Here is a 20,886-nt window from a genome sequence, read left to right as displayed (position 1 = left end):
GATTTACGTTTTGATTAAGGAAAGCCCAACAAGCCCATTAATTTTTCTCAATTGAGTCCAGTAGTAGTGCTCTCATCTCTCTTTTTTTTTTTTGGGGTCAAAATGCTCTCATTTCTCAATCATTAATTTTGGATCTTAACACAGAAAAGAAATCACAAACGGAAAAGGAAGGAGCTAGAGAAGACGAAGAAGATGTCGTTGGTATGGCTAGAAGCGTTGCTGCCTCTTGGAATCATCGGTGGAATGCTATGCATCGCGGGAAATTCTCAGTACTACATCCACAAAGCTTACCATGGCCGTGTATGAGATTTTTTCCCCCTCTTTTTCTTCTTACATTGCGTCTCTCTCCTAGGGTTTGCTCGATTTGATCTAATTAAGTTTTAGTGAGCAATTTTGGGTTGATGATTTGATTTTTGAATTTGGGATTGAGCAGCCTAAGCACATCGGCCACGATGAATGGGATGTAGCTATGGAAAGACGCGACAAGAAGGTCGTCGAGAAAGCTACAGTTCCTTCCTCATGATCAGCTTTTATATCTCTTTTGTGTCCCTCAGGTTTGTGTTCCTTCTCTACTTAGGTTATTTGATCTGCTTTCTCTGAGAGCTTCTTTCTTAGTTTAGTCCTCTTGGATAGCGATGGTATTGCTTGTTGTTTACTTAGAAAAGCCAATACAGCTTTCGTTCGTCCATGTATTGATGAGAATCAGTAGACCACTTCTGTTGTTTTCCTTAGGTTAGCTACATGTGTGATCAGTGATCACTGGAAAAGCTCTGTGTTTTCTTTGTGGGCTTTCGAAAATGGAAATACTTTAAAGATTTTATCTAGAGACCTTGTGGATTTAATTTAGCTTCTGTATCAGTTATAATAAAGCAATAAGCAGATGCGCCATTGCTGAGTTCTTTGTCAGTTTGAAGCATTATTGTACTGGTTGGATTGCTATTCTGTGTAGAAGTCCTCTAAGGGAAACGAATAAGATCCTCAGTCCTGGGTACTAGATTAGATTATCGTAGGCACTTTTGCTAAGTTTTTGGCCACTTGAAGATTCTGGATGGTGGTTTGTCATGTCTAGGAATGACTGAGATCCTGGTTATGGTTCTTATTTCTCTGTAATGTGAAGCTCTAGGGTAGTGATGTTCTGTCTTCTATGCATACGAAATTCTCCTACTGCTTTCTTTTTCTTCCTCTGGCTTGCGATGTTAAACTCTGAGAGTAACATGTTGATGTGATATAGGTGGTTAAGATGAACACTTGGGGGCTGACAAATAAAGTGCATTTCAGACGATGAAGAAGAAGAAGAAGCTGGGGGATCTAATACTTTCGTTCCCATTTGATTTTCCTTGGCCATATTAAAGTTTTCAGAAATCAGACCGTAATGACATTTGGGGTTTATTAACATTTCTCTATTTGTTGTGATATTTTGTATGCTTTTGAGTTGCATGATACACTGTACTGTACTACTCTCTTGCTTTGTGAGTTAATAAATGAATATCTCTGGAAAGATGGCTTATCCCATGCATATACTTTCAGAAGGATTATTATCATCTTCAGGTGTTGGATTTGTTGCTGGGTAGGAACGAAAATAGGACAGGGTGTGTTGTTAGATAAGCATAAGACGGAAGAGGGGAGACTGCATAAGATACATGAGAGAGTCCAACGAAGCCTTGTGATGATGAATCACATGGTTTAAGACTTTGGCTAATAATGGAGGATGGATGGTGAATGAGAACGGTCAAAGCCTCTGTCTCTGCTTGCAAATTCACATGGGGTCCCTTCGTTATTTCCCTTTCAAGTGGGCTCGTCTCTTAATTTTCTTACTTGAAAATGGTCCCTAAACCCTTTCTTTTTTTATTAGTTTGTTCAAAGGAATTTTTCTTTAATGTCACCAAAATCGATCTTTACCAACCAACATGACTTACATAGATTCACTTCTAATTTCTCCTTAAAACGACACAAGCTTCTGCCAAATTACAGCTCCTCAGGCGCAGAGAAAGAGAGAGAGAGATAGTTCTCCTTTTCTTTACTTTTTTTTCATGTGTTCACAAACAAGCTCTTGATTATTCTGATAACTTATAAAATCAAATCATTTTTTCTGCTCTTTTATATACCATCCATTAAATCTTTGAGGTTATATTTTTAATGAAACACCATCCATTAGATCTTTTAAGATTCGATTAACCACAACTGAATATAAGCAAGAAAAATAGGAAAGACCAATCCTGAGAGGAATCCTCTCTTTACTCTTTAGTGAAAAGGAAGCTTGTTTTTTATTTTACCGTTTAAACTTGACTTTGATGAGTAGAATTCTTTAGCTTTCTCATAGAACAGATAACAGAAAAAAAGAAGAAAAGAGACGAATATTCTACAATTGTAGTTTCCTTTTAACAAAAAGACTGGCAAGTATTTGGTAGTACATAAAACACAATTAATAGGAGCATTTATATAACAGTGCACTTCATCTTCATTTCGAAACACAGACCTTTAGCTTATGAAATGATGGGACAAATAACATCTCCTGGTTATCTGCAGAGGTCAGAGAAGATACTGCAATGTTAAATTAGTCATTTACATTGTTGTCATAGCATTTTTCTTGATATGAGCAAGACGCCATAAGAAGTCCCAAGCCAGGCTAACTTAGTCATGTATTCACATTAACTCCATACCTGGTAGTGGGAATTGGGAAACAGTGTTTTTCCAAATTGCAAAATCCATGTGAACGTGCTTACTTTTCATAGAAAGTACGCAAAGGAGACAATTTGGATGTAAACATAAACGTTGTAATATAAAGCAGCTTCTGTAGTAGTATAACACTGCAAGCCATCTTCTAAAGAAGAGACAGAACAAACGCAATCCATCCTCCATGGTTCCAAAACAAATATAGCCTTTCAATGGTGCTTTTCTAATATAAGACATAGTTCGGGTCAACAAGTTGCATGAAGCATATAAGTACAACAAATGTTACAGCTAGAGTAACAACACTTGAATCTTAAGAACACACTAGTTTCCTCTATAAAGAATGCTAAGCTCAAAATAACAGAGTTTGAGTATGGATGAGATAATCATCTTCTTCTCAACTGTCTGCTTGTCAGACAAAAGATGTTGACATTATTACAAAATAAAAAGATCAAAGCTTTACAGCAAAAGTAGTTAGAAGAAAACAAAGTGAGTGCACTCCAGAAGCAATCCAACACTTTTCATTCCCATGAAGAGAGAGACCACCAAAGTTTTTGTGATTTTGAGAGCACAAAAAAGAAAACAAGATTACTTATTTCCTTATCACCAGTAGAGAAACAAGATGAATGTGGAAGTATCAACTTGCTAACCACAAAGAAAAAAATAATCAGAAATAAGAAAACACTTTACCAAAAGAAGAATAATTGAAGAAGAAAAAAAAGACAGATGATCAAGATTCAAGAAGATGTGGATGATGATGTACACAAAGATTATCTAAGCTGCGTATTCCGTTTCAAGCATGGGTTGTGTACGAGTAGTAGTAGCTGTAGGTGCTCTAGTTTCACCGACCTGAGTCATCCTCAGAGCTTCCCCTGTCTCTCCAGCTCTCTCCATCTCCCTCATTTTCTCTTGCTTCTTGTAATTCCGACATCTCAACACCAAAAACAGCAAAAGCCCCAACAGTAACAATCCACCAACCACCGAACCAACGATGATCCAAGTCTTGGAATTGTTGGAATCAGAACTCTTCTTCTTCTCTTTCTTCCTATCCTCATCCCCTGGAGGAGCTGGACTCGGAGCAGAAGCAACAGATTTAACCACAACTGAGAAATGTCCCTGATGCTCAGTCTCGCATGTGTTCCCAGGCTGAATCGAGTCGCTGAAACTCGCAACACCTTGTGAATCAAATCTAACACACTTAGCACTAGAACCTTGTGGGATTCGTTCCAGATCAGAGAAATCGATCCTGATGGGATCACTAGAGACCTTCAAATCAAGCTCTGGCAAATTAAGACCCGAGAGATTCTTGGCATCGTAAGCGAGAAGACCCAACACAGGCGCGACATAATCATAACCAGACAAAGGGTAATACAAGTGAGAGAAATTAGCTAGGTTTTGATAAACAAGGACAAGCCTTGTCACATACGGCTTGACGATAACGCCGGTGGGAATCGAGAACTCTTTAAAAGGAGTGACTCCGCGTTTTCTAAAGCTTCCGCTTCTGAGTCTCATGGCAGCGAGTTTGATCCCAGTCAAATTGGAAGGAACAGTACCTTCGTAGAGAATGCCGGTACGAGGACGAACAAAGGCTCTAAAAGAGTAATCTTGGAGAAGAGCATCAAGAGCATTGGGTGGTGGAGGAGGAGATTGAGCTTGTAGACGAATCGAGGAGAGAGAGAGAAACAGAAGCAGCACCTGGAGACAACAGAGAAACCCCATTGTTGTTTCGGTTTTACTTCTTCGCCTCTGGGAGCAAAAAAGTTCCCCAGGGAGGCGAGTCAAAAAGCTGTGAGACTCAGTAATAAAAGAGTCGCCGTCACGTCTCTTGAGTGAAGAAGAAGAAGAGTTCCAATAAAGGGGCAAAACCGGAATTGGAGTAAAGAAGAAGAACAAATCGAGGGTTTGTAAACAATGGCGGAGGAGAGAGAGTTAATGGTCGCCGGTGGTAAAGAGAGAGAAAGAGAGAGAGAGAGAGAGAGAGATAGCCAAAAGGACAAAAGGTAGAAGAGAGAAGAGTGTTGTCGTCAGTCCCATTTGTTCACAAAAAATTATACTATACAGCCTGTTCTTCTGGTTTTTCTCCTTTTTTTTGTTTTCCCACAAATTAAAAAATAAATAATAATATTTTGTTTTTTTTTTTACTTTTCTTTTTCGACCAATCATATTGTTACATTGCGGCATTCAATTTCGCCGTAACAGTTGTCTTGTTATCTGTATTGTATCTCTTTTATACATTTACTCACTGTATCATTCATTCTTCTAATCTTTTTTTTAATTGTTCTTTATCCTAGGCCCATTTCTATATGGACTCAACTTTTTGCCTTTGGCCCATTAGAAATTGTTTTGTAGCCCACTACCAACTTTTTTTTCTTGTCCTCTATTGAGCCGACACATTGAGACTATGACAACAAACGCGGCATGATGATCTAGAACATTCGACATACTAGAATATTCGTTTCCTACCATTTTTTTATTTGTTGGGGGCTTGACAAAGTTTACTTGAGCCCAAAGTTAAGCCCATTGAAAACGAACCACGTCATCACTAACTTTTCTATTTTGTTTTTTTATAAACTCCATATTATTTATGTCAGTGATAGCTCGCTCAACCTACCATACCACACCACATCATCCCTTCCCTTTCGACTCTCTCTGCGAATCTCCATACGACTCTTTTAAGAAAGAAAGCTTCGTTTCCTCTGTTTCTCCGCTGGTAAGCTTCCGTTTCATCTCTTCTCGCTTCTCAGATCTGTTCTTTTAGCCTTTGATTTCTCACCGACGAGTGGATCTGAATTACGCACAGCTATTATTATGGGTAGTTCCGGCGACGTTAACTGGAAACTTGCGGACCACCCTAAGCTTCCTAAGGGTAAAACAATCGGATTAATTGTTCTCGATGGATGGGGTGAATCTGATCCTGATCAATACAATTGCATCCATAAAGCCTCAACTCCTGCCATGGATTCTCTTAAAAACGTATGTTTCCTTTTTTTTTTTTTTTTTTCCTTTGTTTCCATATATATTCACGATAGATTCCGATTATGGATTCCAACGGTTTGTTTGTGTTGTTCGCCAGGGAAAACCTGATACATGGAGGTTGATCAAAGCCCACGGTACTGCCGTTGGTCTTCCAAGCGAAGACGATATGGGAAACAGTGAAGTTGGCCACAATGCTCTTGGAGCCGGTCGAATTTACGCTCAAGGTGCTAAGCTTGTTGATCTCGCCCTTGCTTCTGGGAAAATCTATGAAGATGAAGGTTTCAAATACATCTCTGAATCTTTCGAGAAAGGTACCGTGCACCTTATTGGTCTTCTTAGCGATGGTGGAGTTCACTCTCGTCTCGATCAAGTGCAGGTACCCATTACTCGGTTTTTTTTTTTACACATTGCTTTACAATTTCTATTGTAATGTTGGCGTTTGTTAATGTTCTTGACAAATTGCTTTTTTTTGTTTTGTTTGTGCAGTTGCTGCTAAAGGGTTTCGCCGAACGTGGTGCTAAGAGAATCCGCGTTCACATTCTTACTGATGGTCGTGATGTTTTGGATGGCTCTAGTGTCGGATTTGTTGAAACTCTTGAAGCTGACCTCGCTGCTTTACGTTCGAAAGGTGTTGATGCTCAGGTTGCATCTGGTGGAGGTCGTATGTATGTCACAATGGACCGTTATGAGGTCTGAACTCACTTTCATTTATATGAAATGACAAGTTTCTATGATCTTTTTTCTAATTGGGAGCTGGATTAGGCATAGATTTGAATTTATGTTGTTGCTTTAATTGTATTCTGTTTCTATTCCTTGCAGAATGATTGGACTGTTGTGAAACGTGGGTGGGATGCTCAAGTCCTTGGAGAAGCTCCCCACAAATTTAAAAGCGCTCTTGAAGCAGTTAAGACACTGAGAGCTGAACCTGGTGCTAATGACCAGTATTTGCCTCCGTTTGTCATTGTTGATGACAGCGGAAAGGCTGTTGGTCCAATTGTTGATGGCGACGCAGTTGTTACATTCAATTTCCGTGCTGATCGAATGGTCATGCATGCAAAGGCCCTTGAATATGAAGATTTCGATAAGTTTGATCGCGTGCGTGTCCCAAAGATACGTTACGCAGGAATGCTCCAATATGATGGAGAGCTAAAGCTTCCTAGCCGCTATCTTGTTTCCCCACCATTGATCGATAGAACTTCTGGTGAATATCTGGCACACAATGGAGTTCGTACTTTTGCTTGCAGGTTAACTTTTAGAGTCTCTCAAATCTTTACATATAAATTCTCTTTTCCATTTGTGTATTGTCTTCAATTGCTTTCTCCTGGTTTAGTTACTTTGCTGGAATTGGAATTAGAAATGAAACTGTGACATAACTAGTCCTGTCTTCAGTTTATCTCATGCTTTGAGGTTACTTGTTGAGTAAAACTAGCGATAGTGTCCTAGCTGTCTTTTCTTGATAAGATTATACAGTTGATGGTAACTTACATTGAAAATTTATTTCGCTGAAACAGTGAGACTGTGAAGTTTGGCCATGTCACCTTCTTTTGGAATGGAAACCGCTCTGGATATTTCAATGAAAAGTTAGAAGAGTACGTTGAGATCCCAAGTGATAGTGGAATATCATTCAATGTCCAGCCAAAGATGAAAGCTCTGGAAATTGCCGAGAAAGCAAGGGATGCTATCCTTAGTGGCAAGTTTGACCAGGTAAAGTGTATTCTCTTATCATATTGTCTCAACCCACTAAAAATTTCGGCTTCTGAATTTCTTGTGAATGGATTTTTAGGTGCGTGTTAACCTGCCAAATGGAGACATGGTGGGTCATACTGGTGATATTGACGCAACTGTTGTTGCCTGTGAAGCTGCTGATCTTGCTGTGAGGGTATGGTTTCAATCAAATTTGTGACATAGGAATGTTTAGAAACCGTTCTTAGTAGCAATGACTCACTGAGTTTTTGATCTCTGGTCTGCAGACAATCCTTGATGCCATAGAAAAGGTAGGAGGTATATATGTTGTGACTGCTGATCACGGAAATGCTGAGGACATGGTCAAAAGAGACAAAGCCGGCAAGCCAGCTCTTGACAAGGAAGGGAAACTTCAGATTCTCACCTCTCACACCCTGAAACCAGTAAGTTCTAGCAATACTGAAACAATTTGGGATATGACCAGAATGTGGAAGTTGCTACTGAGCATAGATTATGCATGAGAAGTTTTATTACCACAAGTGATTGGTGTGTCTTATGTGACATTTGGATAATGATGTATGTTTCTGTGCAGGTGCCAATTGCCATAGGAGGTCCTGGCTTGTCAGCAGGAGTTAGGTTCAGACAGGATATCGAGACACCTGGGCTTGCGAATGTAGCGGCGACAGTGATGAACCTCCATGGATTTGTAGCCCCGAGCGACTATGAGACAAGTCTGATTGAAGTAGTCGACAAGTGATGATTCCGCTTGTAGTTGCCTTAAATAGTCCTACTTGAGCCTCTCTAGACCCTGATTTTCTATCAAGTTACTATTTTCACCGCTCTCTAATAAGGCTCGTGATTTTTTGGGAGCCATACTTTTAATTTTAGCTGGCCCTCTCACGATGTTGTTTACGTTGCAAACTACATTTTGATTTTGTATTTCGCCAAAACATAATTTGATTTTATATGGTTTTGACAAGTACTAAACAAATTACATAAAGAAACCTTTCATGTAAAGTAAGAGGTATGAGAATTTGAGGGCAGCTGTCCAACATTCGAACACATGGAAGAATATTAAAGAAAGTTGAAAAAAAACTTTTCATATTGAATACAGAAATTAATATCGCTAATAGGAATATAACTCATGTAATCAAGTTGTTTATATAGAAAGGTATCAGTTTATATTCTTTTCATGCCTTTTTTGTACATTCGAAATTCAATCTTTATATATACAGTAAAAAATAATACGAAGTTGAAAAAAATCTGCGAATAAAAATAACAATTTGAACACTTCAATATTTATTTAATAAATAATTTTGCAAATTGATCTGGTCCGGTATGGTAGACAAAATAATATTCCACGCTGCCCTTCCAGCCGTCCATTCACTAGTTGCCCCTCAACGACGCCAGATAACGTTCCAGATTCCTAGTTTAAGATCTAACGGTTAGCAAGCAGAGTCGTACCCTCATACAAAAAACAATTCTTTTAAGAAAGTAAACGAAATCGACGGTTAAAAATCCCTCGTGTTTCAGTCTGAATGATCCAACGGATATGAAGAAGCAAGGCCCAAATAGTTTTGTTTGCATCTCATAGAAACCCGTCCCCACTGGGCGAGTGACGAACAACGCAACCTGTGCGACCCTATTTTTCGAGACGATAAAAGGGCTAAGAATTGCTCATTTCAAAGCCTCGCCTCTTCACCACAGAGAAAACTTCGTCTCCTCTCTCTGCTTCGCCGCTCTCATCTCCGTGAGAAAAAGGCGGAGTCTCTCTCTCTTTCCAGATATTTTGCTCATCCATCGATTCTCTTAGGTAACACTCGTTTCTCTCAGATCTGTTTACTCTTTATATATATAATTTCTCGTTGTTCTTCGAATCATTTTTATTCTTAGTTTCTTCGATCTGTGTTTCGTTTCTTAGATCTGTAAGGTAAATGAGCTGTTCTGATCCGTAGATCTGACTGTTCTATTGAGAAATGATGTTATCTGTTTGCTTTTTTATCCCGATCGGAATGTATTCAGCTCATTTCCGAATCTTTGATGTATCGGTTTTATAGATCTGCTTATTTTTTTGTCAGTTTATCTGATCTGCTGATCTCTTATTCATCGAAATGGTTTGGATCTGTTGACCTTAGTTTCAAATGTGTTGGATCTGATAGCTGCGACTCCGTTTACGGAAATTGTGATTGCTGTGAAACCTGAATAAGTTTTTGTTCTACCAGATCTTTACCTTTGTCATATGTGCTTAGTGAATCTTTGTTAGTTGTATCATCTTGCTGTGTTAATATCATTAGTCGAGTATGATCCCTCCAGACGTTTGAATTGAGCACTGTTGTTTCCAATAATCTTGGGTTGGTTTGCTTGCTATTTTGATACTGTTTTTGACTTTTATTCCGGGAGGATCTTAGACTACTAGAATTACATTTCAAACTTGTGTTGTTAAAGCATTCTTTGATATACGTTACTGCTTTATATATGATAATTACGTTTGGTTTTATAATTTTGCAGAGTTCAAAATGGTTGATCAAGTTCAGCACCCCACTATTGCTCAGAAAGCTGCTGGGCAGTTCATCCGTTCAAGTGTTTCCAACGACGCCCATGTTGGTTACCAGAGGCCTTCTATGTACCAGAGGCATGCAACCTATGGAAACTACTCCAATGCTGCATTCCAGTTTCCTCCCACATCCAGGATGTTGGCCACAGCTGCTTCTCCAGTCTTTGTCCAGGCTCCAGGAGAGAAAGGGTTCACCAACTTTGCTCTTGACTTTCTGATGGGTGGTGTTTCTGCTGCCGTCTCAAAGACTGCTGCTGCTCCCATTGAGCGTGTTAAGCTTTTGATCCAGAACCAGGATGAGATGATTAAAGCTGGCAGGCTCTCTGAGCCATACAAGGGTATTGGTGACTGTTTCGGCAGGACAGTGAAGGATGAAGGTTTTGGTTCTCTATGGAGAGGAAACACCGCCAATGTCATCCGTTACTTCCCCACCCAGGTTGGTTTAGTTCCACACTTGTTTTTATAGCTTTTGAAACAACTTGATTTTGTGCTAATCTCGTTTTTTTTGTCTATGGTAGGCCCTGAACTTTGCCTTCAAGGATTACTTCAAGAGACTTTTCAACTTTAAGAAGGACAGAGATGGTTACTGGAAGTGGTTTGCCGGTAACTTGGCATCTGGAGGAGCAGCTGGTGCCTCTTCCCTTCTGTTCGTGTATTCCCTTGACTACGCCCGTACCCGTCTTGCCAATGATGCCAAGGCTGCAAAGAAAGGAGGTGGTGGTAGACAGTTTGATGGTCTTGTCGATGTTTACAGGAAGACTCTCAAGTCTGATGGTATTGCTGGTCTTTACCGTGGATTCAACATCTCTTGTGTTGGTATCATTGTCTACCGTGGTCTGTACTTTGGGCTTTATGACTCTGTGAAGCCTGTTCTCCTCACTGGTGACTTGTCGGTTCGTCTTCTTGTCTTTCTCTCTGAACTGTGTGTTCTCTTACTTATCACTGGTTGGTTTTGACATGTTGCTGTTCTTCTTTGGTTATTTCAGGATAGTTTCTTTGCTAGTTTCGCTCTTGGATGGGTCATCACTAATGGTGCGGGTCTTGCATCTTACCCCATTGACACTGTCCGCAGAAGAATGATGATGACGTCAGGTGAGGCTGTCAAGTACAAGAGTTCCATGGACGCCTTTGCCCAGATCCTCAAGAACGAAGGAGCCAAGTCACTCTTCAAGGGAGCTGGTGCCAACATTCTCCGTGCCGTTGCAGGTGCTGGTGTGCTTTCCGGTTACGACAAATTGCAGCTGATTGTCTTCGGTAAGAAGTACGGATCAGGCGGTGCCTAAGTGCTGCTGCCTTCCTCTTTTTTCGATTTTAATTGCGGTTTAAGACCCGTAAGAAACTGAGATGTTGATGAAATTTTTTTTGCTTAAGACTTAGGGAGGCATGAGCCCTAAACCAAATTTTATATCCTTCTGACGCCAACTTTTTTTACTTATGGAATAATTCATGTTTGTGAGAGTTGTTAGACTCTTCGATTTTAAAGAATTTTGGATTTGTTGAGTTTTATTTCCTTTACTCCTTTTTTTTTCTACTTTATATTAGCAATGATCTTTAATTATGTAAGTTTCTAAATAGCGAGTATCCCCGGCTCCCAAGCCTGGTGGTGAGAAATTGAAGTTCTGTTAATCGGAATAAACTGTGGCAATAGAAATGCTCCAAACTCAAATGTAAAGGAGAGAAAAATTGTTTGAAGAACTAATTTGAGCCCATTTGAAGTTCTATTACTCTATTTCGCTGTCACTCTTCTTTTTCCCACTTCACTTGCCGTCCTAAACCTGCCTGCAGCTCACTCGCATTGCATTCAGCATTAATAATTTCACTAAGAAAGCGAATGCTTCTCTGTTAGACATGATTAAATAAGCATGGTACATAAGATAGTCAGAAAGCTATAAAGTTAGGAAGCAATATCTTTTTCTAGATCTCCCTTTCGATCACACTCAGCTAGCTCCGAATCCTTGTGTGGAACAGATTGAATTGCACATCGATTTGGAATTATGAACATCGATATAAATCAAGTGAAGCAAAAGAAGCTCCAATAAGAACACACCAAATAGATGCTTGAGTTGACAAAAGGTGTTTCCGTAAGGTTTGAAATAAAATAGAAACATACTGATGTGTTGGTGACTAATGAATGATCCATCTATTGACTCTGTCCTTTTGCCATTTGTTTGCTGCCATTGGAAGGATATTTCTCCGACAGGGATAACACATATCAGATCACCATGTCATATGTTTGGTGAAGAAAAATAGAGCAAAAGTAGTGGTAACAAAGGTAGGGTTCATAGGTGGTTAGTGTAGTAAAGAGATTTTTTTTTTTGTCAAGCGTGTAGTAAAGAGATTAAGAAAGAAAATTGGAGTGGAGTGGAGGTTGTAATAGAGCCCTCAATTAGTAAAGTGAAAGTGTGTGTATGTGTGTCCCCAAGAGACTATGATTGAGTCTTTATGGAGCTCCGTGCCACACAACCCCCTCTCGGCTTTTCTCACGTGTTTCTGAAACATATATCACTAGAAAAGCATACCTCTTTTTCTTTCTTTTTTCATATTGGAGTCAAGATTACGAAATTGAAAGTTGCAATTATATAAAGACTAATGCGGTTTTAAAAAAATTACGATTTCGACGAAAAGGAAAGTGTTCAAAGCCTATGTTTTTGAAAGGCTCCTCCTCAAATTCCGAGTTTCTTCTTCTTCCTCGTCAAGGTCACAATGGGTATTATATCGGACAGCTCTCAATCCAACTCGTCTTCCTCCTCTACTCCTCCTGCTCCTTCCATCTTCTCCAGCTCCTTTGCCACTCGGTCTGTTCTCTCTCTCTTGTTCTATCTATCTTCAGAGACCTATGTCAAAGTTTGTTCCTTTATGCATTGTTGCTTGTCTGATGCATAAAGGATTCGTTTTTACTACATGATATTGCAGCATATTCTCAGATGTTGAGGGAGACATCACAATCGTTGTCGATGGAGAGTCCTTTTTACTCCACAAGGTTAGTGAATTGTAGTGATCTGTTTTTTTGTTATCATTAACATTACACAAGGTGTTCGACGAAATTTAGTTAACGAGTTTCTGAATTTGTTTGTGTTGCAGTTTCCGCTGGTGGCTCGGTGTGGAAAGATTAGGAAAATGGTGGCAAAGATGAAGGAATCATCTTCAAACCTCCCGTATACAGAGCTCCGAGACTTCCCAGGTGGGTCTAAGACGTTTGAACTCGCCATGAAGTTCTGCTACGGCATCAACTTCGAGATTACCATCACCAACGTGGTCGCTCTCCGCTGTGGAGCTGGTTATCTTGAGATGACTGAGGACTTTAAAGAAGAGAATTTGATCGCACGTACTGAGACTTACCTCGAGCAAGTCGCATTTCGCAGTCTTGAGAAGTCTGTAGAAGTCCTCTGTTCTTGTGAGACTCTTAACCCTCAAGACATTGCTGAAACTGCCCATATTCCTGAAAGGTGTGTTGAGGCCATCGCTGTGAATGCTTGCAGAGAACAGTTAGTGTTGGGGCTATCACGGCTGAACAGAGGCAACGAGTCAGGGGAAAATAAGCAAAGAGATTGTCCAGAGTGGTGGATTGAAGACCTCTCTGCTCTGAGGATTGACTATTACGCCCGAGTTGTATCTGCGATGGCGAGAACTGGTTTGCGGTCAGAGAGTATCATCACGTCTCTGATGCATTACGCTCAAGAATCGTTGAAAGGTATTAGAAACTGCAAGGAGCGGACCAAGCTTGACTCGGGTACAATTGAGAACGAGCAGAGGAATGTCCTTGAAGCCATTGTTAGCCTTTTCCCTAATGACAAAGTCCCATTGAGTTTCCTCTTTGGAATGTTGAGGGTTGGAAGTACCATAGACGTAGCCATCTCTTGCAAGCTCGAGCTCGAGCGGAGAATAGCTCAGCAGCTGGAAACAGTGTCCCTTGATGATCTACTCATACCTGTTCTCAGAGAGGGAGATTCCATGTATGATGTGGACACTGTCCATAGGATACTCGTTTGCTTTCTGAAGAAAATAGAGGATGAAGTGGAGTATGACGAAGAGCATGAATGTTACGAGAATGAGACCGAGAATCTTACTGGCTCTACGTGCCATAGCTCGTTATTAAAAGTGGGTCGGATCATGGATGCGTACTTGACAGAGATCGCACCAGATCCGTGTCTGAGTCTGCACAAGTTCATGTCTTTGGTAGAGATATTGCCGGATTATGCACGTGTCATGGATGATGGGCTATACAGAGCTATTGATATGTTTCTGAAGGTAAAGTTTTACTTTATATACCTTAAAAGGGAACCTTTGTGTCTCTGTTTTTGCAACATTTCGTATTGATAAGAGTGGGAAATGTCTTTGTGATGATGGTTAGGGGCATCCGTCGCTGAACGAACAAGAATGCAAGAGTCTCTGCAAATTTATAGACACTCGGAAACTCTCACAGGAAGCATGCAACCACGTGGCTCAGAACGATCGGCTGCCAGTGCAGATGGTGGTTCGAGTCCTCTACTCAGAACAGCTGCGTATGAAGAATGTTATGTCTGGAGATTCAGGGGAAGGTATATTGCTGTCGTCTCAGAAAATTAGTAGCGGGAACCCTAGCGGAGCTGTGTCTCCGAGAGATACTTATGCGTCGCTGAGGAGGGAGAACAGAGAGCTGAAGTTGGAGATCTCGAGGGTGAGAGTGAGGCTGACCGAGTTAGAGAAGGAGCAGATTTTGATGAAACAAGGGATGATGGAGAAGCCAGGTCATGGTGGAACATTGCTGACCTCTCTTTCCAAAGGGATTGGTAGGATTTCGATATTTGGTGGAGGACCTACAGAAGATAAGCGGCGGAAGGCTAACCGAAAGTCTAGGTCGAGGTTGGAGAGAAAAACCGGTAGGAGCCGAACAGAGTCTATGTTTTAGGTAGCTGGGTACATGTAAATACTGTATGCAATGAAAATGGGGTGTGATTCATTAGTAGTGAGTTGTGTATATTTCGTAACAAATCTTGCAAGTATTGGATTGCGATTTCTCAAAACATATTTTAGAGGAAACTGACTTTGAAAGAGCATAACTTAATAGCTTCGCTGCAGCTTTTCTATATAATGTTTTCAGCAATTATTCTCTCTTCACAACATTTTGAAGATGAAAAGGATGGGACAGAGTAAAAAAAAACTGTTGATTTCCTGCTAAAAAGTGACAGTATCACAAGGCCAAAATGTGTCACTTATTGTGGACTAAGCAATATATTATGTAAACTTGGGGGTGACAGGATCATGCTCTGGAGGTTTCAGGAGCTCCAACGAGGCGCGTCCTGATCTGCAGGGATGAGAAGAAGAGTTAATGGTAGAGATTAGGAATGATGGGAAACAAGAACACCCCTAAATGAAAAGACCAAACCTGGGGAAGCTTCTGTCTGAAGGCGACGTCAAGGCGTGCGTCTAAAGTGTTCTCGCAAACAATCTTGCCGTCTTGAGAGGCCAAGACCACCCCGCCAGAGCTTCACCATTCACACGTAACCATTGTTCAGATATATACATATATGGTGGAGAAGAAACGAGAGAGAAAGTTTGAAAAAGAAGTATTACCAGTGAGGGTCGTGAGAATCAGGGAGCTTAGGATTAGGAGGTGGAGGGAGGAAGACCTTGTCGTCGATGGTGATCTTAGGAGACCCGACTTTGGCTTTTTCCGCATACTGTCTTTTCGCCTCCTCAATGACTGATTCAACAATCTTCTTGTCCATCTCTCTGCATCTCAGCAATACTGATGGCTCTTTCAGGCGCAGCAAACTCTGTATGCAGTAATGTATTATATAATGGTAAAGACGTGTGGATATTGAGGGGAGAAAGGATGAGAGATATATATAAACCTCAATGATGAGACTCTTGAGAAGCTTCTTGTAATTGTTCTTGTCGTTGGAGACACGGAGAAGATCCTTAGCTGCAGAGGCTTTGATGGAGGTAACAATGTCGTCTTGTGCTTGAAGGTACTTGATCCTACTTGCATTCAGTTGCGTGGAGTAGTCGCTGAAGAGAGAAACAAATATGGAATGAATGAATTAAAGGGCCTAGTAAAAGGAGGAAGAGATAGAGGAAGCTAAGGATGGGGAGAAAAAAACTGACATTCGCTTGCGGATATCGACCTGCTTGAGCTTGCGGTCATAATCTTGACGGAGCTTACGCTTGGCAGACTCAAGAAGCTGAAGTCTCTCAATGTTGAATTCCTCCTCGGCGGAGATGGAGATCTCGTTTGCTTTCTCTTCTGCTTCTTGCCGGATGAACCGGACCATCTGCTGTATCTGCTGTGACACATCCGCATCGTTCATCTCTCTCTCTCTCTCTCTTTGTCTCTCTCAGACAACAACCATCACATCAAAACCAACCTCCTTACGATGCTTTTATGTGTAAATTGAGGTGTCTCCGCTTTTTGGTGCCAAATCTTCTTTTCATGGACCATTGACTCTTTCTTCATACCTGTTTTTGGCAATCCAAATTTTGTTATCCTCATGATTAGATGTGTGTATTGGGTCTCTATCAGTTCGGCCTAGTTTCATTGATTCTGATTAAACTTGACATAAAATATGTTTGGTATTAATCTTGCCCATAACACTCGTGTTGTTATATGATGTAAGTAGAAAAAGATGAGTATAATAAGCCTGGCGCTTTGAAGTTCTGTACATGGTAATAAACTTACATAGAAATAACAATGGCAAGAGAAATATTCTGCAAACTTATCTATCATAAGTTGCAGGAGAGTAAAATGAGATAATAGGACCCTATGTCTCTCAAGATGATCGTAAGAATCACACAAACCCGCTTTCTTGACTCTTCTTTGTCCCAATCCCTTCACTTGGCTTCCTAAAGCTACACAGCACTCATATTGCACCCAGTATCGATATCAGTAAAAGCGAATACATCAGCTCGGTACTAAAACCTGCTATTCCTCTGTGAAAATTTAGCGTGTTCCATCCCAGGTGGCGATAAAGGAGGGACTGCTGATTCAGCCCCAAGAAGGTGCCTTGCAGAGATGCCTTCAGACTTGTTTTCCTTTGCTGGAAGGGACTCAGATGCAGTAGACCTGGATGAGTTGCTTTTGTGCATTGATGATAAGAACTTTTTCTTTGAAAGATTTGTGGAAACTGATGAGACAACCGAGCTGAAGACACCAGATTCTTTTAATGCTTGTATAACAACCTGCATTTTACCACCAACGTAATAAAGGTTTACAATTGACTTGCTAGAACCTAGAACCTAGAACTCAGAATTGTTGGGTATATACTTACCATTGGTGAATAAATGCGAGTCAGAATACCCTTCCTAAGGAGTTTTGTCTTCACCTCTTTGTCTCCCCATACAACGTGTTCACGGTACCTAAACAGGATACATTATTTTTGTATCAAGACCAGATAATTTGTAAAGAGTGCAAAACTATCAAGACCAGATATTGCCTCAAAACCTTTCTAACTTGTTTAAAGAATGTCAAAAGTTTTCAATCGCACAAGTACCCAAGAAAGAATGCAATTCTTCAGGGTGAGGCTCTTACCAGCTTAACATTTCTTCTTCAGTTGCTGTTGACGCAATAATAAATGCCTACAATGTTCATTATCCAGACGGCATCATTAAATAGTAAAAAGGAACTGAAATATAGATATTTGAAATGACTTAAGGATATTTAGAGATTTTAAGAAATGATGCTCACAGATCTATCAAAGTCCAACATAAAGCATCTTTTCACATCTTCTTTTGTAGGCTTGCAGCCACATCGATCACGCCTGGATGTTAAGTCAGAAAATTTTGCATATGTGTAGTGTAGGACAGCAGCCTCCTCCAATTTGATCTCACTAACAAAAATTATCAGGTTAATATATACAGAAAACGATTTGGCTTCACAGACAGGAAAATTAACTAAGCTGATAACCGTAGCTACACTCCACTGCTAAATCCCTTAAGCTAGTTGCACGTTTCTATAGTAGCCAGCAGATTAACAAGAAAGTCTTATCAAGTTCCTCAATCAATAGAAAAATTCCTTATGTTTCAATCTACAATAGACATACTTGGGAGTTTTCATGTAATTATGCCATCTGTGTGCTCCATTTGGACGAAGGTGATCTTGAACCCGAGCAACTGATTTGCCATTACCATAAGTCAAAAAATAGTTTGGGTTATTTCGTGTTGCTTCTTTGTACATTCCGAAATATGTATCTTTTGGAAGATGATCGTAATTCTTCTTGAACATTGACACCTGCTTGCATCAAAAATATCTCAGAAGTAATACTAACATAACAAGCAAAACAATGATACTGTTGACACTACAATACTTTAGTTTAATCTACTCTCTTAGGTAAAAAGAGTTAAAAACTGAGTTATACCTCTGTAAAAGGATCCTTGATATCATCTCGTTCTACGCTGCTTTCCTAAAGACAAAATCCAAAACAGTCACGCAGAGCCAGGCCCAGATCATATAAGCAAGTCTACACTCACAACACTAGCTGAAAATAAGCGATACAAGAAATGTGAATCAGATGTCAAACTCACATAATTTGGAAATATAACCATGTCTACATTTGGAGGAACATCAAGCAGCAACCGTCTCAATGAGTACTCACGAGCACCTGCTGGGTATATTAGCTCATCTGTGTCAAGATGAAGTATCCAATCCATACCCGCATCCTGATATGTAGTTAGAAAAATTAGTCATTGAATAATACATGAGACATGAACAAAAGCCAACTAAATCTTGCCATGAATAAAATTGCTTACCCTTGCCATGACAATAGCCATTTCCATGTTGAGAGATTGTTTGACAAATAACTCATAATTGCAGGGCTTATAAAAGAAAGATGACAGCCACGTCTCATTCCAAATCCGGCTGATGAAGCAAAGCAAAAAAAAGGATGAAAGTGAAATGATCAGTAGCAGAAATCACAATATAATGCTACAAGTCCCAGAACATTTAAAGACAAAACATGTACTTAGTGCCTCCCAGAGCTCAAGATATTCAGAAAATATGCAAAGGCATAGTTTACTAACCTCTTTGCCTGCTTCTCCTCAAGTTCCTTCGTCCTGTATATTACCTTAACCCCCTGAAAGAGACATCGGACTACATTTAGTCGAACAGGACTAACGTGCTAGGAGCTATACAGCTAAAAAAGTAAGTAATGCAACCGAAGATAAAGTAGTTCAACTCACGGGAATAGACTCCAGCACTTTTGAAATACTCGGAGTAGCAGCTTTCCCTTCTACGAAAAGAAAAAATGTGGAGACGCCAAGAACCTTATGGTAGAACATCCATGGTAGAATCTGATCCAATCCAGCTGATGTACTAGTCGTAATACATATCTGTAACAGTAGCAATCCCAGAATCATATACATTGGGAACAAAAAGGTAAAGTATTTACAAATACAGATCTGATCAAAAAATTAAACTTTCAGATTTCTCAAATTGATGTTAGACTTCAACAGGCTAGAAACAAACGATGAGTCAATGCTCCAGATTAGACATTGGAGTAAGAGTTAAGAGAAGACTACAACATCCAGATCGATAGAAAAAAGGTCTAAAGCAGTGGGATTTTGAGATAACCTTAGGCTTTAAGCTAGTATCAACACCAAACTTCCAATCACCATAGTAAGGGAAGGAAGGAGAAGAGCTGCGAGCAAGATTGGAGCAGTCGGAGGAAGACTGGTGAGCCTTAGGGGAGACAGATGAAACAGTCTCCATGCCGGGAAAGACCTCGTGATTGAGATCGGAACCGCCAGGAACCGAGGTAGAGGAACGAACAGAAGCAGAGGCAGGATCGGCTAGACCACCGCCTCGCCATTGGAGGATAAAGGCGAGACAAGCAAGGGAAACTGGAAGTAATGTAAGAAGAAGAAGGAGCCTAGAGACGAAAGAGTTGTTTGAGGAAGAAGATGATGATGATGAGGAAGAAGATGAAATCAGTGGAGCTCTATGATGGTGACTCGATTTCATGGTGTAGTATAGTAGCTCTTCCAATTTGAAACAGAAAAAAAAAAAAAAAAAAAAAGCTTACGAGGAAGAAGACGACTCAATTCTGAGATCTTTCTTCTTCTTCTTCTTTTGTTTTTTGGTTTTTTGTACTTTGGTTTGGTTGTCACTGAATCTGAGATCTACTAATCGATAAATTGAATTTGAACCTTATTACTGTAAATCATCATCAAATCAAATAATCTCCTTTATGATATAGTATTAAATAATAAAATAAAAATTGGGAGATCTTCTTCTATTCTTGCTTATTTTATGTTTTTATTTATTTATTCTGAAACAAAACTTTTTTTTGTTTTATGTTGTTCCACTTAAGGGGTACCTTAGCAATTAAGGGCATCTCCAACAAGGGAGTTCACCTTCAAAATAAGGGTTTGACTTTCAGCCGTCCATTCACTAATTGCCACTCAACAACGCCAGATAACATTCCTGATTCCAAGTTCAAGATCTAACGGTTAGCAAGCAGAGTCGTACCATCAATTAAAAACCTATTCTTTTAAAGATTGTAATACAATTTCTTTCTATATTACATGATAATAAAATTAGATTTTAGTTCTATGCACTCAATCCCAATGAGTAGCATTAATAATTTTCATATTAAAAAATATGTTTTATATCAAATTTATATCTTACTTAAAAATTAATAAAACATAATTCTCAAAGAAATAACTGAAAACGAATTTTATCTCATATTTGAAAAAGTAACAATATTTTAAATATATTTGTTTCATATTTACTTAATATTTTTTTAAAGCTAAAAATTAATAAAACATAATTCTCAAAGAAATAACTGAAAACGAATTTTATCTCATATTTGAAAAAGTAACAATATCTTAAATATATTTGTTTCATATTTTGTAATCTCATACGTAATAATTTTACTTATTGTCCAACTAATTTTAAATAAAATTATACTAATATTATCATAAATTAATCAAAAATTCAAAGACGTTATTATGAGAGAAATTAATTGTTTATGTAAAGGTGAGTATCTAAAATCCTTTTTCTTTTAGGATTAATAATTGACTGTATAATT

General features: G+C 39.5%; 7 protein-coding genes across 8 annotated transcripts; 4 read left to right on the top strand and 3 right to left on the bottom strand.

Moving 5' to 3' along the window:
* Positions 1-105: 105 nt before the first annotated feature.
* Positions 106-1,498, top strand: LOC104764549 (NADH dehydrogenase [ubiquinone] 1 alpha subcomplex subunit 1). Its single transcript, XM_010488098.3, has 3 exons — positions 106-300; positions 434-554; positions 1,232-1,498. The coding sequence occupies exons 1-2, from the start codon at positions 193-195 to the stop codon at positions 521-523; spliced, it is 198 nt and encodes a 65-aa protein (XP_010486400.1). The 5' UTR covers positions 106-192; the 3' UTR covers positions 524-554; positions 1,232-1,498.
* A 1,485-nt stretch (positions 1,499-2,983) lies between these two features.
* On the bottom strand, positions 2,984-4,805 carry LOC104743285 (uncharacterized). Its single transcript, XM_087500792.1, has one exon. The coding sequence runs from the start codon at positions 4,387-4,389 to the stop codon at positions 3,445-3,447; it is 945 nt and encodes a 314-aa protein (XP_087356918.1). The 5' UTR covers positions 4,390-4,805; the 3' UTR covers positions 2,984-3,444.
* A 351-nt stretch (positions 4,806-5,156) lies between these two features.
* LOC104764544 (putative 2,3-bisphosphoglycerate-independent phosphoglycerate mutase 2) lies at positions 5,157-8,333 on the top strand. The gene is made up of 9 exons (XM_087500790.1): positions 5,157-5,380; positions 5,471-5,643; positions 5,744-6,022; positions 6,133-6,336; positions 6,466-6,890; positions 7,158-7,350; positions 7,430-7,525; positions 7,617-7,772; positions 7,922-8,333. Exons 2-9 carry the CDS (start codon positions 5,479-5,481, stop codon positions 8,084-8,086), a joined length of 1,683 nt encoding a protein of 560 aa, XP_087356916.1. The 5' UTR covers positions 5,157-5,380; positions 5,471-5,478; the 3' UTR covers positions 8,087-8,333.
* A 334-nt stretch (positions 8,334-8,667) lies between these two features.
* On the top strand, positions 8,668-11,389 carry LOC104764543 (ADP/ATP translocase 1, mitochondrial). The gene is made up of 4 exons (XM_010488093.2): positions 8,668-9,142; positions 9,838-10,319; positions 10,402-10,776; positions 10,870-11,389. Exons 2-4 carry the CDS (start codon positions 9,846-9,848, stop codon positions 11,164-11,166), a joined length of 1,146 nt encoding a protein of 381 aa, XP_010486395.2. The 5' UTR covers positions 8,668-9,142; positions 9,838-9,845; the 3' UTR covers positions 11,167-11,389.
* A 713-nt stretch (positions 11,390-12,102) lies between these two features.
* On the top strand, positions 12,103-14,886 carry LOC104764542 (BTB/POZ domain-containing protein At3g08570-like). 2 transcript variants are annotated; one of them, XM_087500785.1, is made up of 5 exons: positions 12,103-12,678; positions 12,797-12,863; positions 12,965-13,277; positions 13,363-14,131; positions 14,235-14,886. In XM_087500785.1, the coding sequence occupies exons 4-5, from the start codon at positions 13,502-13,504 to the stop codon at positions 14,769-14,771; spliced, it is 1,167 nt and encodes a 388-aa protein (XP_087356911.1). In that variant the 5' UTR covers positions 12,103-12,678; positions 12,797-12,863; positions 12,965-13,277; positions 13,363-13,501; the 3' UTR covers positions 14,772-14,886. The 2 variants fall into 2 exon arrangements, with proteins under 2 accessions (XP_087356911.1, XP_010486394.2); XM_010488092.2 differs by having other exon boundaries at positions 12,328-12,678; positions 12,965-14,131.
* Positions 14,887-14,890: 4 nt separating this feature from the next.
* LOC147920101 (V-type proton ATPase subunit E2-like) lies at positions 14,891-16,221 on the bottom strand. Its single transcript, XM_087500786.1, has 5 exons — positions 15,971-16,221; positions 15,718-15,874; positions 15,437-15,639; positions 15,249-15,348; positions 14,891-15,167 (listed from the first exon to the last, which is right to left on the bottom strand). Exons 1-5 carry the CDS (start codon positions 16,171-16,173, stop codon positions 15,123-15,125), a joined length of 708 nt encoding a protein of 235 aa, XP_087356912.1. The 5' UTR covers positions 16,174-16,221; the 3' UTR covers positions 14,891-15,122.
* Positions 16,222-16,416: 195 nt separating this feature from the next.
* Positions 16,417-20,136, bottom strand: LOC147920100 (glycosyltransferase-like KOBITO 1). Its single transcript, XM_087500781.1, has 11 exons — positions 19,428-20,136; positions 19,037-19,186; positions 18,878-18,930; positions 18,608-18,716; positions 18,383-18,517; positions 18,217-18,261; positions 17,902-18,089; positions 17,547-17,688; positions 17,391-17,437; positions 17,131-17,218; positions 16,417-17,041 (listed from the first exon to the last, which is right to left on the bottom strand). The coding sequence occupies exons 1-11, from the start codon at positions 19,815-19,817 to the stop codon at positions 16,775-16,777; spliced, it is 1,614 nt and encodes a 537-aa protein (XP_087356907.1). The 5' UTR covers positions 19,818-20,136; the 3' UTR covers positions 16,417-16,774.
* Between the last annotated feature and the right edge of the window lie 750 nt (positions 20,137-20,886).

Source organism: Camelina sativa, chromosome 19, assembly GCF_030686135.1.
Source record: "Camelina sativa cultivar CO46 ecotype springtype chromosome 19, ASM3068613v1".
Taxonomy (NCBI): Eukaryota; Viridiplantae; Streptophyta; class Magnoliopsida; order Brassicales; family Brassicaceae; genus Camelina; species Camelina sativa.
The sequence above is the reverse complement of the archived record's forward strand: the minus strand, read 5'-3'. Positions and strand labels throughout refer to the sequence as shown.

Excerpts from the sequence above, each read along its gene's own strand:
- LOC104764549 (XM_010488098.3), top strand. The coding sequence starts at position 193 with ATGTCGTTGGTATGGCTAGAAGCGTTGCTGCCTCTTGGAATCATCGGT. Across the intron at positions 301-433 it reads ACAAAGCTTACCATGGCCGT|CCTAAGCACATCGGCCACGA; the intron begins GTATGAGATTTT and ends GGGATTGAGCAG.
- LOC104743285 (XM_087500792.1), bottom strand. The coding sequence starts at position 4,389 with ATGGGGTTTCTCTGTTGTCTCCAGGTGCTGCTTCTGTTTCTCTCTCTC.
- LOC104764544 (XM_087500790.1), top strand. The coding sequence starts at position 5,479 with ATGGGTAGTTCCGGCGACGTTAACTGGAAACTTGCGGACCACCCTAAG. Across the intron at positions 5,644-5,743 it reads CCATGGATTCTCTTAAAAAC|GGAAAACCTGATACATGGAG; the intron begins GTATGTTTCCTT and ends GTTGTTCGCCAG. Across the intron at positions 6,023-6,132 it reads CTCGTCTCGATCAAGTGCAG|TTGCTGCTAAAGGGTTTCGC; the intron begins GTACCCATTACT and ends TTGTTTGTGCAG.
- LOC104764543 (XM_010488093.2), top strand. The coding sequence starts at position 9,846 with ATGGTTGATCAAGTTCAGCACCCCACTATTGCTCAGAAAGCTGCTGGG. Across the intron at positions 10,320-10,401 it reads TCCGTTACTTCCCCACCCAG|GCCCTGAACTTTGCCTTCAA; the intron begins GTTGGTTTAGTT and ends TGTCTATGGTAG. Across the intron at positions 10,777-10,869 it reads TCCTCACTGGTGACTTGTCG|GATAGTTTCTTTGCTAGTTT; the intron begins GTTCGTCTTCTT and ends TGGTTATTTCAG.
- LOC104764542 (XM_010488092.2), top strand. The coding sequence starts at position 12,587 with ATGGGTATTATATCGGACAGCTCTCAATCCAACTCGTCTTCCTCCTCT. Across the intron at positions 12,679-12,796 it reads TCCAGCTCCTTTGCCACTCG|CATATTCTCAGATGTTGAGG; the intron begins GTCTGTTCTCTC and ends ATGATATTGCAG. Across the intron at positions 12,864-12,964 it reads AGTCCTTTTTACTCCACAAG|TTTCCGCTGGTGGCTCGGTG; the intron begins GTTAGTGAATTG and ends TTTGTGTTGCAG.
- LOC147920101 (XM_087500786.1), bottom strand. The coding sequence starts at position 16,173 with ATGAACGATGCGGATGTGTCACAGCAGATACAGCAGATGGTCCGGTTC. Across the intron at positions 15,875-15,970 it reads GTCGATATCCGCAAGCGAAT|CGACTACTCCACGCAACTGA; the intron begins GTCAGTTTTTTT and ends TTCTCTCTTCAG. Across the intron at positions 15,168-15,248 it reads TCAGACAGAAGCTTCCCCAG|ATCAGGACGCGCCTCGTTGG; the intron begins GTTTGGTCTTTT and ends TCATCCCTGCAG.
- LOC147920100 (XM_087500781.1), bottom strand. The coding sequence starts at position 19,817 with ATGAAATCGAGTCACCATCATAGAGCTCCACTGATTTCATCTTCTTCC. Across the intron at positions 17,689-17,901 it reads AATTACATGAAAACTCCCAA|TGAGATCAAATTGGAGGAGG; the intron begins GTATGTCTATTG and ends AATTTTTGTTAG. Across the intron at positions 17,219-17,390 it reads GAAGAAGAAATGTTAAGCTG|GTACCGTGAACACGTTGTAT; the intron begins GTAAGAGCCTCA and ends TATCCTGTTTAG.